The sequence below is a fragment of the Podarcis pityusensis genome (genome assembly GCF_964106645.2).
Source record: "Podarcis pityusensis genome assembly, chromosome: 5".
Taxonomy (NCBI): domain Eukaryota; kingdom Metazoa; phylum Chordata; class Lepidosauria; order Squamata; family Lacertidae; genus Podarcis; species Podarcis pityusensis.
Window position 1 is genome coordinate 83,576,176 of NC_138032.1, and position 13,947 is coordinate 83,590,122.

At 43.2% G+C, this 13,947-nt stretch overlaps 1 protein-coding gene across 15 annotated transcripts in view; it reads left to right on the top strand.

Moving 5' to 3' along the window:
- The window catches only part of KCNMA1 (potassium calcium-activated channel subfamily M alpha 1), a 561,760-nt gene that overhangs the window by 334,692 nt on the left and 213,121 nt on the right, over positions 1-13,947 (top strand). For all 15 annotated transcript variants that reach the window (XM_081007630.1, XM_081007632.1, XM_081007631.1 and 12 more), the window contains exon 6: positions 9,216-9,291. In XM_081007630.1, the coding sequence (XP_080863756.1) occupies positions 9,216-9,291 (76 nt within the window). The remainder of the gene's footprint in view (positions 1-9,215; positions 9,292-13,947) is intronic.

The window sequence follows — 13,947 nt, forward strand, 5'->3', positions numbered from 1 at the left end:
ATTTGTGGATCAAAGCATCTCCTTTTTGCAGGAACTGTAATCTGTTCTGTTTTCTCCTCCTGGGGAGCACGCAGGTTGGAGGGGAAACGAAAGAAGCTTATATGGCAATATCCGGATAGGAGATGCCTTTTAAGCCCTGGGGTAGCACACAAACAAGAGGAGCATCTGCACAGCAAGTCTCTCTGCCATAGCAGTTTGGTCCCTGCTTGCGTGATGTTCTCTGCGTTTTAGAGAACACAATTTGGGATAGAAATTTGTTCTATTTCTCCCTCTTCCAGTCACTACCTCCCCCCTCCTTTCTTTGGTTATGCCATTTTAAAATTATTTTTGGTAACAATATCAAATACAGAATACGCAGTCTTCCTAATTATTTCACAGCTTAAAATATTGCAGCATGAGTGGCTGATTCTCAGCAACCTCTCTTCCTTTATGCTCCTTACTTTTTAGTGTGTAGTGGGGAGGCGGGGGGAGAAGAGACTTTACACTCCGGCAAATTTTGGCCACACCTTGGAGGAAACACCTTTTCGGGTAAATTTTGATTTCCCCTTCCTTAACCCTGAAGCTCTGCTGCGATGATTCCCAGCAAGATTTTGGTCTATCACAACCCCACAGGGGGTACACGGACGGAAACATACAAAACTACCCGGCGTCGTAAGAAGTCTCATGGAGATTTATTCAAAAATGGATACAGAGTCAAACCTGGGCATAGTGCCTCTGAAAAGGAAGAGCAAAATACGTATCGACAGACCTTGGTGTCTTGTTACAAAGTTGGCTCATACTGGGGTAAGGTATAAATTACTGAAATAGTTGATTTACTTCCTTGCCCTTCGTGATTTTGTCTGTGGTTGAATGCATGATGCAAATATTATTGTCTTCCAAGTCAGATCCCCCCCCCCGCCACTAGTTGTGTTTGTAACACTTTTGCAAGGCTGAAGTGCTTTCATCTGTATGCCTAGAGACATTTTCTTAAACAGAGTCATTATCCTGCCCCCCTCCTCGTAATGTATCTCCAGATAGATGGCTTTTATGTTTTTGTTCTGTAAAATGGGGGATGTGGTTTTATTGGAAGACCGGGTTTAATGGCAGAAGGGGGGTTGGGGTTGGGTGAGGGCTTGATTAATATATTTTCACAAGTATAGATCCATGAATGTTTCCCACAGTTCTTGTGTTATACATTTCCTGTTATGCACCAGCTTCCTTTGTACTATAAATTAAATGCAGTGTTCTTTTGACTTTTAAGTATTGCCTTTTGCAAAGCGTTTCATGTTCTGTCCTCTATGTCGTACAAACATGCAGTCAAGGGATAGAGTCCTGGCAGAAATGGAATCAAATTGGGCCTCCTAGTGGTGCAGCAATAAAACTGCTAGCACCTTTGCAAAGCTAAACAGAGTCCGGTACAGTTTCAAATTGGGTGAGGGAACCCTCATTGCATGGGGTTGGATGACGTAACCCTCGGGTCCCTTCCAACTTTACAATTCTATGAATCTATGAAACAAAAGGTAGGTGTTGGTGTGATCAGGGAAACTTTAAGGTTTACAACAGCAGCAGCAGCAGCAGCAGCAGCAGAAGTTGTTCTTAGTAAACCCTAAGGAGCCTACCACTTCTTCCCCAGTGTTTGAAACTCCCCTTGTTCTATGCGCATTTTGCGACAGGCAATTTTATTAGCATGAGCAGTTTCTGAGCTCTGGGCGCAGTACTGCACCTAAGATTTCAGATTAAAACTGCAGAGTGGAAGGAAAGGGGGACCTTTTCTGCCTCCCCACTTCCAGCTACTGTCTGAAGACTGGAGAAGAGACCCTCTTAAGAATATTACAGGGGTGGGCAGGGGAAGGGCTAGACCATGTGAAAAATGAACACAATACTTTAGCTCCCATTCTTTCATTTCCAGCTTTGTAGTCATGTTTTTTTTTTTTTTAAAAAAAGCATACTAGGCATTCTGTTGTTGCCCCCATAACCTAGGTTGAAGGTGCCATTTAGCTCCTAGCTTTCATATCTTAGTTTCTAACACGGTTCTCCCCCCCCCCAAAAAAAACCCCAGTCCTATGAGGGCTGAATGCCCAGCACCCATTGAATGTTGAGTGTCAGTTGGGAAGAAGAACAGAAAATTCCAGTGAGGGGGTTGGGGAGAGGAGAAGTTTTATCTCTTGCTTCTTCTTCACAATTTTTAGAGTCCTAGAGGAAGAGGAGTTGGCTGGCTGGCAGGGACTCTGGACAGGGGCACTCCTACCAAGTGGAGGAGGAAATAACTCTACAAATTGAATGGTTGCAGGTCTTGTGTGTATATGGGACCTGCCTCCTGCAACAATAATGTTCAGAGAGCCAGCCTTTTCAGTATACCATAAGCTGCAAGGAACTCAAACATATCAATTCCTTCCTTCCGCCTCTTCCACTGTTTTCTGTTTTTGTTTTTAGCTGATAATCAGTATTTTGTGACTCATGGAAGCCGCTCAGCAGGCTTGGTCTTCACTGGGTTGCGGGAGGCACTGAGATTTTGCTCTTTTGCATAGCATGGGGCTCACTTAAGTGTGCTGAGGCCTCCCCTTGTCCTGTGGCTACTTGAGTTTTCTGTTAAGAGAAAACGATGCAATTTCCATGTACTGGTGGTCCTAGTAACATGAGAATTAGATTGTAGCCAGGAAGGCGGTGAATATATGTCATCTTCCCATTCTCAAAGTAAAAACCAGGTATTTGCTGTGGTGGATATAAGTCCCGAAGTACCTTTCAGCATATTTGAGTATCTTCAAAAAAGTTTTTTTTTAAAAAAAAGCAGTGGTGTAATTGTGCATGCTTTTGAGCGATTAAGCCCCATTCCCTTGCCCTCTTCAGATGGCATAAAACTACAGAGTATTCATCACTATGCCTAGGAGCAAACTCCTAGGGGTCGAAAATTACATCTGCAAGCTCCTTTAGTACCCTTGGGTACAGCTCATCATGTCCTGGAGATTTGAATTCATTTAAAGTAGCTAGGTGTTCCCTTACCACATCTTTTACAATCTTGGGATGCAACTCCCTCCTTGCATCATTTATTCTGTTATCACCAGGTTGGACACTGCTTTCCTTTTTGGGGAAGACAGTCACAAAGTAGGTGTTGCGCAATTCCACCTTCTCTCTGTCACCCAACAGCATTTCTCCATCTTCTCCATGTAGAGGACTACTCCTTGCTTGTTTTTCTTCTAGCTTTGAACATAGCCAAATAAACCTTTGAAAGTTATATTTAACCTTTCTTGCAAGCCTGAGCTCATTCTGAGCTTTGGCCTGCCTGACCTCCCTGCAGCTGTTGGCTAGTCATGTATACTCTTCCTTTGTGATTTCCCCTTTCTTCCATTTATTATACAAGTCCTCCTTAAATCTCAGCTCATCTGTAAGCTCCTTATGCAGCCACACCAGGTTCTTTAGAAGCCTCCCACTTCTCTCTCTTGTTGGAATTGTTTGTATTTGTGCCTTCAGTATTCTTCCTTTTAGAAACTCCCATTCATCTTGGACTCCTGTCTATCTGAGTTTTTCTGACCATGGGAATTCACCCAATAGTTACTTAAGCTTTTTGAAATCAGCTTTCTTAGAGTCCAGAGTGCATGTCCGACTACACCCAGCCTTCCCTTGCCTCTGTATCACAAAACTCAAGAGGACCTGATCACTTCCTCCCAAAGTTCCCAGTACTTCCACTTTGTCAATCAGTTCCTCCCTGTTGCATTCTTGGCAGAGTTTGAGTTCCAACAGACACCGGGGTAGCTGAAGTCTCCCATGACTACCATTTTTCTCCTTTTTGAATGTTCAGTAATCAGCTCTAGGAAGGCATCATCCAAATCGTCAGTCTGGCTTGGTGGTCTATAGCAGGCACCCACAGTAAGGTCACTTCTTCTCCTACAGTTTTTACCCATATACTTTCAATTTGCCTTCTGTGCTCAGGTCATGGATCTCTTCACAAGTGTACACATCCTTTACATATAATTCTGCTCCTCTTCCCTTCCTGTTACATCTATTCATTTGAATAGGTTATACCCCTCAATTTTTACATTCAATTCACAAGTCTCATCCCATCAGCTTTCAGTAATGCCTATTAGGTAATATTTGCTATCCTGTGTATGAGGCAGGGAGAGATGTATTTAGGGATGCCATGAGGTTGCGAATTCAAAGCTATCCTATGTTTACTGCCGTCAATGCTGTTTCTCTTCCACTACAGTTTGGCTTCTGCTAAAACTTAGGTTATTCATCTGACTATCCACTAATATAATTCATTACATAGCTAACTTCAATGCATTTCAGGGGAAACATAATAATAATAATAATAATAATAATAATGCCAGTGCCAATGTCAATGTCAATGCTGAAAATAACATTTGTGGACTAAAAAACCCCCTGACATTAGCGAATATGCCTTGCATTCACTTGCATGATTTCCGTTCCTGACTTTGGGCAAGCACATAATTTGCGGCAACTCCTAACTCCTATCTCTGTTTCCAGTGGAATTCTCCAACATCCCTAGGTGTATCCCCTCAAAAATATTTTCCCATTTGCAGCTCCATTGCACTGGTCTGATACTGAGAAAATGAAATAGCATATCTGCTTTAGCAGCAAAGCATTCCGAATAGGAATAGAACTAAAGGCTGCAAAAAGATGTGTTATCTGCATTTCTGGATCCGGGCTTAGGAAAAGATGAAAAGATGGGGAGGATTCTCCAGACCCACTCTTCACAGGGGACGAAACATTTGCTTTGGTCTGAAAGGAGGAGCCTGGAAGAGTTTTTCACTGATGGATTACATCTGGCAGGCAAAACCCCTGCTAAATTTCCCCTCTTCTTCTTAAGTTGGAAGAGGAAACTCTCTAATAAAAGTCTGGTCTGAGGCTGTGGGGGGCATTAGCTTGTGTTGTTTTGGACTGAACACTCTCCCCAAAGATCTGTTCAAGTTAATGCCATAAAGCTATGATCTCAAAAGGAATTTTTCTTTGCACTTCTAAGCGTTCAGAGATACACTATTGTTTTTTCTCAAGCTGGAGAGTATTAAAATGATCTTCTCCAAAATGCTTTGTAGTTAATAAAACCCTCACCACCACCACCCCAAATGATAGTGTTGGAATTTTGTTCTCTTTCATATTTTGATTATTTCATCAGGACTTTCAGCTGCTGGTACAACATTTTCCTACCGACTGGGACATAGCCAAATAAAAAGTTACTGTCCGGTATTTTCAGTTTTGTAGTTGTTGTTGCACATTCACAGTTCAAACATGGTGAATTCTACTTTGCCTTTATTATAATAAAATATACCTTCTCTAAGGGATGGTAGGTTGCGCTTACATGACAGTAATTGGAATTGGTATAAACATGGAAAACATCAGTGAAACATTGTTGTTTTTATTAAGCAGCTAATTTGAATGTTCTGAGCACATTTATAATAAAACTGTTTTTCATGCATACAATTATGTAAGCTTACCAGGACCCCTTTCATCTCCACTATTAAATAGAGGAATTAATTGCAGTGAAATCAACTAATTATTCAAGACTAGGTTGGAAGCTTTTTCAAATATGCTTTAGGTAAAATAATGGGAATACCTTAGGGCCTTTCTAGCTTTAGGATTTAGAGTCCTATTAAGGATATGCTAGCTTTTGCACACAAAACTATATCCTCTGATATAGACATCTTTTGCCCACAGCTGGAGCTGAGAGGAGTTTCAAAAGCAGCTGTGAGAATAACATTGGGAGGGTGTCTGCTGCTCGAAAGTTAAAATAAAAAGTTTTATTTTTAAATATCCACTGGGCACTTGGGCCTATCTATTGCAATGCTTTAGATCTCACTCTAGATCCACCAAGTGTTAGTGGATTATGGGATGCCAGGTCCTCCCCATAATTTCTGAAATAAGTAAATGTGGGATTTGATCAATGGCTTCAGCAAGGCTGAAGCAGAAGAAGAAGTCAAGTAAGCATTATCTGGAGACTGGCTGAGAGAGGCGCCAGCAAAGAACTAAACAGGTGATGCAAAAGTCATTACCCTGGCAAAAGCCGACACTTCAGGACATTCAGCGTCCTGATTCCCTCCCCAAGCAGTGTTTGGTAACAAAAGACAATAGGACAGTTGGGAGGGGGGAAGTTGCCAGGGTTTATGTCACCACAGGAAAAAATGTTCTTTTTGCATGAGGCTTGGGTTACGTTTTTAGCAAGAGTTTTTGGGAAGAAGGTGGTTGGGGCCAATGTCATGCGTGATGGCAGGCGGACAAGTTGTGTGGAAGAGACACAGAAATGGCATTTGGGCTGTCTTTGTATCCAGTGCTGTGCTGCTGTCAAAGCACGCCACTCTTGAGATGTGTAAATATGTGCAAATAAACAATATCTCATAAAGACACCACAGCCTCTGCTGCTCCTCATTTTTCCCAAAAGGAACACATGGTTAAGTGCCAAGACCCCTGGAATCTTGCTCGGCAGAAAGTGGAGTGGCCTTTAAAAATACATTGCAAGTGGGATCTGCAGCAAAATGTTGCACAAGGCAAGCTCTCCTATTTGGGGCTCTGGCCAACCTGAACCCAGAAACTGCAAGTGAGCCGGGTGGGTAGCAGCAGTGTGTTGTAACCCCTGTGCTGCAAGGTGTGGTTGTACTGAAAGAGCCCCACCACCTCCAGTAATCCAGTGTGATGCAGGAGAGGAGCAGTGCCGCATCCTTAAGTTGAAGCAGGGGTATTGGTCCAGCAGGGTCATCTGAGAGCACCCTGTCATGCTCTCTCTTTCTGTTTCAAAGTCTTCCCCTTAAGCCCTTGAAGTTGAGGAGTCTGACACTAGAGTCATGGCACACTGACACTAGAGTCCATTTGGCAGTGGAACTCTGTTGAGATAGAGAAGGGGTCGGCAAGGTTTTACCTGCCTGGGCTGGTCAAGTCCCGCAGAGATCTCTCCATGCGCCGGATTGTGCGTGTGTGTTTTCTGGCATCTGGGCATGTGCAGATGTGATTTCCTCTGCCACACTGCACCAGTTTAGCGCAGCGCACGGGGACTCGCCAAGCGGGTGGCTCGGTTGGGGGCAGCTCGTGAGCTGGTTAAACTGCCCCCATGGGCCACTTGTTGAGGTGGGGAGCCCAAGGCTGGCAGAAGCAGTGCCCAGGGAAAAAATGCTGCCAGCTCAGAGCTCTCTTCGTTGCCCTGTCCCCATCCCAGCAAACAGCAGTGGAAGGCCACCGCAACTGTCCCACCTGTTTCACATGCCACTGCAGCCTTGAACTGAATCCTTGCGTGCTGTTCAGGCATGTCTCCATGAGGAAAAGGTGGTGGTGGGGTTGGGGGGGGGGGGAAGAATGGAAGACAGATACCTTTTTATTTTCCACCGCCATGCTGTCTCCCAAAGACTTTCCTGTGCTATGATATATATAAAAAGGTAAAGGGACCCCTGACCATTAGGTCCAGTCATGGCCGACTCTGGGGTTGCGGCGCTCACCTCGCTTTATTGGATGAGGGAGCGGACAGCTTCTGGGTCATGTGGCTAGCATGACTAAGCCACTTCTGGCGAACCAGAGCAGTGCACAGAAACGCCATTTACCTTCCCGCCGGAGCGGTACCTATTTATCTACTTGCACTTTGATGTGCTTTCAAACTGCTAGGTTGGCAGGAGCAGGAACCGAGCAACGGGAGCTCACTCCGTCGTGGGGATTCGAACCACCGACCTTCTGATTGGCAAGCCCTAGGCTCTGTGGTTTAACCCACAGCGCCATCTCTGTCCCTATGATATATATAGTACTAGAAAAGGTCACAAATTGCTATACAGTGGTACCTTCGGTTAAGAACTTAGTTCGTTCTGGAGGTCTGTTCTTAACCTGAAACTGTTCTTAACCTGAGGTACCACTTTAGCTAATGAGGCCTCCTGCGGCTGCTGTGCCACCGGCGTGCGATTTCTGTTCTCATCCTGAAGCAAAGTTCATAACCCGAGGTAATATTTCTGGGTTGGCGGAATCTGTAACCTGAAGCGTATGTAACCTGAAGCGTATGTAATCCAAGGTACCACTGTATAGTTGGAAGGTCTGCAGAGTAAAAAAGAGAATAGGTTCACTTTTCACTTATCTTGCTCCTCTATAGTACAGGGATGCTCAACTTCACCCTCTCCAGGATGCCTGCCTTAAGCTGTAAGAGTCTTAGGTTTGTACCTTCAGAAAGTTCACAGGACATTGTTTTCTTTCTCTCTCTCTTTTTTTGTAGACAAACAAAAGTTTTCTTTCTTTCTTAATTTAAAACTTCCATATGTATGCATACCTGGAGAGTCCCTCTAGTATATTGGAACTAGTACCTTATTTGTTGATTTTAACTTCCAAACTGATAATGAACTCAGATGGCTGTGTTTCTGCTGGAGCGAATGGTGGTGATACATAGGGAAAATATAATGCACCGTGACTTTCAGCAAAAGCGAAACTGAGCACATAATTATGCAGTGCTCTGCACAACTGCACAAAGACGCAAATTTGTCCTCTAAACTTCCTTCCTTCCTTTATAAGCTGTATAATACCCAATGTACCTTTAACTCCTGTGAGAGAGATTTGCAGCAGAATTGTTTCCTATCACCATAAGTCTCCCTTAATAATTTAAGCCTTTAATCTTTTACAGTATTTCTCTGTCCCTGTGCAGTCATCCATAGAGTTGCTATCCATACAACCTGGCTTCACTAATAAAAATGTAATTTCTTAGAAAAATTGCATTGGCTAAAAAGTGGTAGTATAGTTTAACTTATACTAAATTAAGCCATGGTCTATTGGAGAGCCATTAGAACTTAGGGAGTTTGTTGTGATCATGCAGAATGTGTCAACCAGAGATTTTTACGTCATAAAGTATTATCTTAATCATGAATATGTACTTTCTGGTTCTCTTTAAAAACAGGTTTCCTGATCACTTGCCCATAATCACTCTTTTTTTTTTCAGGAAGCTTTGGGTGGGTGGGAGTTAAGAGCTTTCAGGAATATATCATTGGAAGAAGACATTATCCTCTATTCATTTTATAGTTGAAATAGTTTTAATGCATTAAGTGTTTGTATGGTTCACTTTTCTCAAAAGAAATCTATACTTTTCTGAAAATAGCTGGCTAAGCTTTGGGGCTGATCAATATGGAGCAACATTTCAGAGGTATTTGATATTCACCATGTTAGTGACTTTTGATTTCACAGCTGCCTTTGGAATTCATACAGGGATAAAATAACCTGATTATTTTTCTCTCTCTTTCTTTCTCTTCCCCTCTACCCTTTTGAAATTGCAGGTTTAAGATTTTTACGAGCTCTTAGGCTGATACAGTTCTCAGAAATTTTGCAGTTTCTGAATATCCTTAAAACAAGGTAAGACATTAATGTATTTTCCCTTAACCTTTTGCACAGTGATTAATTTCACAGTTTCTCAGGGCACTGAAAGGACAAGGTTTAGACTCCTGTCTAATTATCAAATATGAACAAAAGTTATGCTTAAATTTCTTCAGCTGCTGCTATTCAGGTAATGGCTAGTTAATTGCTTTATCCTGAGAGTCATCCTTTCTCTACTTCACAGAAAATCCAGGGATTCACAGGACAGTCCTATGCATGTTTACTCAGAAGGGCCTTACTTTCAGGTAAACGTGCATCGGATTGAATCATTAATAAATGTGGCAATTAACTGCTCTTGCTAAATTCTGTGAAATACTCTTATTTTTCACTCAGTTTCACAGCTAGTTCTGCCTTGCCAAACTTAATACTGAATGGCATTCATTCATTGATTCGATTTAATTGTTTGGTGCACTTTTACATTTGTAGAGCGCAGTTCAAAGCAAACATAGCTTAAAAGCAGTGTGGCATCACCCCTCTTTCCACATTTTCAAGGACCATTTTGTTTGTTAGATAAACCAACAGTGCAGTCTTACTCCGAATGTCCCAAGGAGAGATTGATGGAACCTTGAGAGTAGGTTAGAACTAGGTGAAGGGTGATACCCATTTGTTGCAGCCCAGTCATGCAACCGCCATTCTGCCTCATTAACACGGCACAACAAGCCTTGTGCTTGTGGTAGATGTTGCACAGGAACAATTATTATTAACTGGTAGCAGCTGAGCCTCTGTGCTTATGCTTGCAGAAGTGTTGGCATTCAGACTTCTTGCACTGATTTAACAATTGGTCTTACCCTAAATTATTTGAACTTAGGTTCCCACTGGGAATTTATTCATGACTTAAATTCCACTGAGGTGCAAATAACTTAGTCCGGTTCCAGCACTGTGTGCTTGTTGAAACAATATTTGCCTCTGAATTATAATGACAAACATACTTTCCCATTTGATTCTGGAGTAGATGGTTTCTCAGAGCTCTAAATATCTTAGTCTCTCTTATGTTTGTCTTAAAAGCCCTTACTGCACAACAAGTCTGACAGCCAGATTAAAACCTAGAGATTGTCTTTGTACCTTTAAATGCCGTGATACAGTGGGAGAATTCACACCTTCCTCTACCCACTTCTTGTCCTTTTGTCTGTCCTGTCCTCTGCCTATTTGTAACACACCTAGAGTGCTGCTCCTAGAAGGGAATAATAATAATAATAATAATTTAAATTATTTATACCCCTCACATTTGAATATATTAAAAAGTGACAGAACACCAAACATTAAAAACTTCCCTAAACAGGACTGCCTTCAGATGTCTTCTAAAAGTCAGATAGTTGTTTATTTCCTTGACATCTAATGGGAGGGCGTTCCACAGGGTGGGTGCCACTACCGAGAAGGCCCTCTGCCTGGTTCCCTGTATCTTCACTTCTTGCAGTGAGGGAACTGCAGAAGGCCCTTGGAGCTGGACCTCAGTGTCCAGGCTGAATGATGGGGGTGAAGTCGCTCCTTCAGGTATACTGGGCCAAGGCCTTTAGCAAACAAATGGACATTGGGCAGGGCAGAAAGATGGAAATAGCTGCAGTTGCTAAGTTTACCACTCCAGCAGGGATTTAAAACTGTAGTAATGATTTCCAGAGTGCAACCTGTGATGCAGGGCAGAACTTTTCCCAGTGCTTTTTCCGTCCTTGGAATTTTCTCTCCATAAGTTCATTAGTAACAATGAATGGGTGCCCATGGCATGTACAAGCTTGGGCAAACTTGGCAGTTTCATAGTTTCTGCTTGGTTTACTAAACAGAAGTAAAATAGGCATGCTAAAGTAGATCACTCCCTAAGGCTGCATTCTTTTTTGGTCAGTCTGATGTGGGTGAAGGTAGAGGGTGGAGCCAGATGCAAACATAGGTGGAGCAATGTATGCAAATTTTACCTTTGTCCAGTAGGCAAGATTCTACACACAATCACACACTCTCTATCCTTGCATCCAGAAATAAAAAAACCAACAAGAGTCAGTAGTACAAAGAGTGGCCTGAAGAGAGAGGATGTGGTCTGGGAAAAGCCCCGAGAGCCAAGTAGAGGCCAGGAGGGTCAGATTTCACCCTTTGCCTCAGGTTCCCCACCCCTGCTACAAACAGTGTGTTTCTAAGGAGAAGATTTTGCCCCTGGCTGTCTCCTATTCTGTCTCCAGTGAAGGGAGCAGATCCTCTAATGAAGACAGTCAGGTTCCTATGAGAGGTGGTGATCCCTTTAGATAACTTGGTTTTTTGCCCAGTAATAGGCTGGAAGCCATATTGTAGTTCGCAGTTGCCGTAAAGCTATTTCTCTAGCATTTCAAAGTAATATAATAATCCATCCCAATCCAACCATCCTCAAATAATTAAATAATCTAGGTATTGTACTTTTGCCAAATAACAAGCATGTAGGTGTGTCTTAAAGTGTATCAGTCTTGTTTTTGAATAAGAGAAGACTTCCCTCTATTTTTTGGGGAAAAAAGGGGGGGTCCACTGATAAGTTATGTAATAATGATTCTCCTCCTCCAAGTCCTCTAAGAACCAAATAGTGGAGCATAAGAATTTTAATGCAAAAGTGGCATTCAACTAAGTTTACTAAGAGTAGGCTTACTAAAATTCATTAACATTTTAATTAACCTTAAGTCCATAAATTTTCATAGGTCCACACTGTGTGAAACCTAATTGAAAATGACCCTATATTTCTAACGTATTAGTGACCCTATACAGTGGTACCTCTGGTTAAGAACTTAATTCGTTCTGGAGGTCCGTTCTTAACCTGAAACTGTTCTTAACCTGAAGCACCACTTTAGCTAATGGGGCCTCCTGCTGCCGCCATGCTGCCGGAGCATGATTTCTGTTCTCATCCTGAAGCAAAGTTCTTAACCTGAGGCACTATTTCTGGGTTAGCAGAGTCTGTAACCTGAAGCGTCTGTAACCTGAAGCGTCTGTAACCCGAGGTACCACTGTATTTTTAAAGTGGCTCTGTTCGCTTTCTTTTCTTTATAGTAAGGGGACACAAAAATTAGGACGTATCTAGTTGATCAGTCCTGTAAGTCCCTGCTTTTGACAGCAGTTACAATCTGATGTGGGGAGGCTGATGGAACCTAAAATAAAAACCTGAGAACACAGAGGAACAGCAGTGTGCGCACACATCCTGGACAGTGTAATGACATGAGGACATGAAATTGTGGTGCACTAGGGGTTGCCAGTATGATGCCCGCAGGCAGGCAGGCACCCCAAATGCTCCCACTGGTTCCCACCAGGCACCTTGCCCACTGAAAGTAGGTTCGGAAGAAGCATTTTGTCGCGGGCAATTGAATAGGTTGCAGCATGTGCACAATCGTGACGTGTGCATAGTGCAAATGGTTTGCAAATGTTCCCACCAGCCCAAAAAGGTTGGTGGCCCCCTTAAACTACACACTATGGAAGGGGAGAAGGAATGTCGCTTGGGCCTTCTGTTTTCAGCTATAGCTGCCTGTCCCTTATCCTGGGGGGATTCCACCCATCAGGAACTGCTCTAAGGTGACAAACTGAAAAGTGCGAAACTTGGTGACATTTCTCCCCCTGCCCAAATTCCTGGACTCTTAAAGTGACTGAATAATTGGCTTTTAAATAAAACCATTGATTTCCCTTCATATAGAAAAGAGTGTTTTGATTGTGGCTAGTGTAACTGAAGAGAGAGGGGCGTCATTTCCTGGGATGCCTTTTTCTCCTGTGGCTCCTCCTCCTCTTTGCTTGCACTTCAGATCACTCTTCACAAGACACTGTTTCGTAGTGTGTAGAGCCAAAGAGAGAAGCTGTGGGCATCCAGTCTATTGAAGGATTGCTGCGGCAAACAAATTTATTTCCTGCACTCAGTGCAGGGGCCATTCATATTACTCTGTTGCTTAGAAAATCAGTTAAGCAAATCATTAAGCAAAGGGGGGGGGGGGGAGAAGAAACATATTATCAGCTGGTCATTAGATTTCATGTAATTATTTTAAACATTTTCCCCCATGCTCAGATATTTCTTTAAGAGATCCTTCAGGTGCCTTGCTGTTGCTAGGGCTGGATGAACCTGTCAGTTGCAGGTTCTCACAGACTGCATTCACAGAGCAGTTTACAGGTGTTCCCCACTTGCGTAGGGGTTCCATTCCTGCCACCCCGTGTGTCATTGGGAGACACGTGAGTGGGGATTCCCCTGTTCTGTCCCGCCCACTTTTGGCACCAAAAGCAGCACTCGGGTTGGCTGGAGTGTGTGCGCGTTGTTAAGGGGAGTTCAATGACTGACAGCTGAACGGGGAACCCTGATATCACTGTCACACAGGGCGTGAGTCACCACTTCACCCCCTTATTGATAGTCAGACTAAAAGATTTCACCCAAAGCCTAAAACTGCCACCCGCGACACTGCGGTCTCGCCACCCAGACTACCTACAGCTGAAAAAGCACCCCCCAGGAGCTTCAAGGCCCTAGAGAGGGCATTCCCTGTTAATGTCTTATATTTTTGCTTTCACATCGTGTACTAGGCAGAGGGCCTTCTCGGTAGTGGCACCCGCACTGTGGAACGCCCTCCCATCAGATGTCAAAGAAATAAACAACTATCTGACGTTTAGAAGACATCTGAAGGCAGCCCTGTTTAGTGAGACCCAGCCAGATGGGCAGGGTATAAA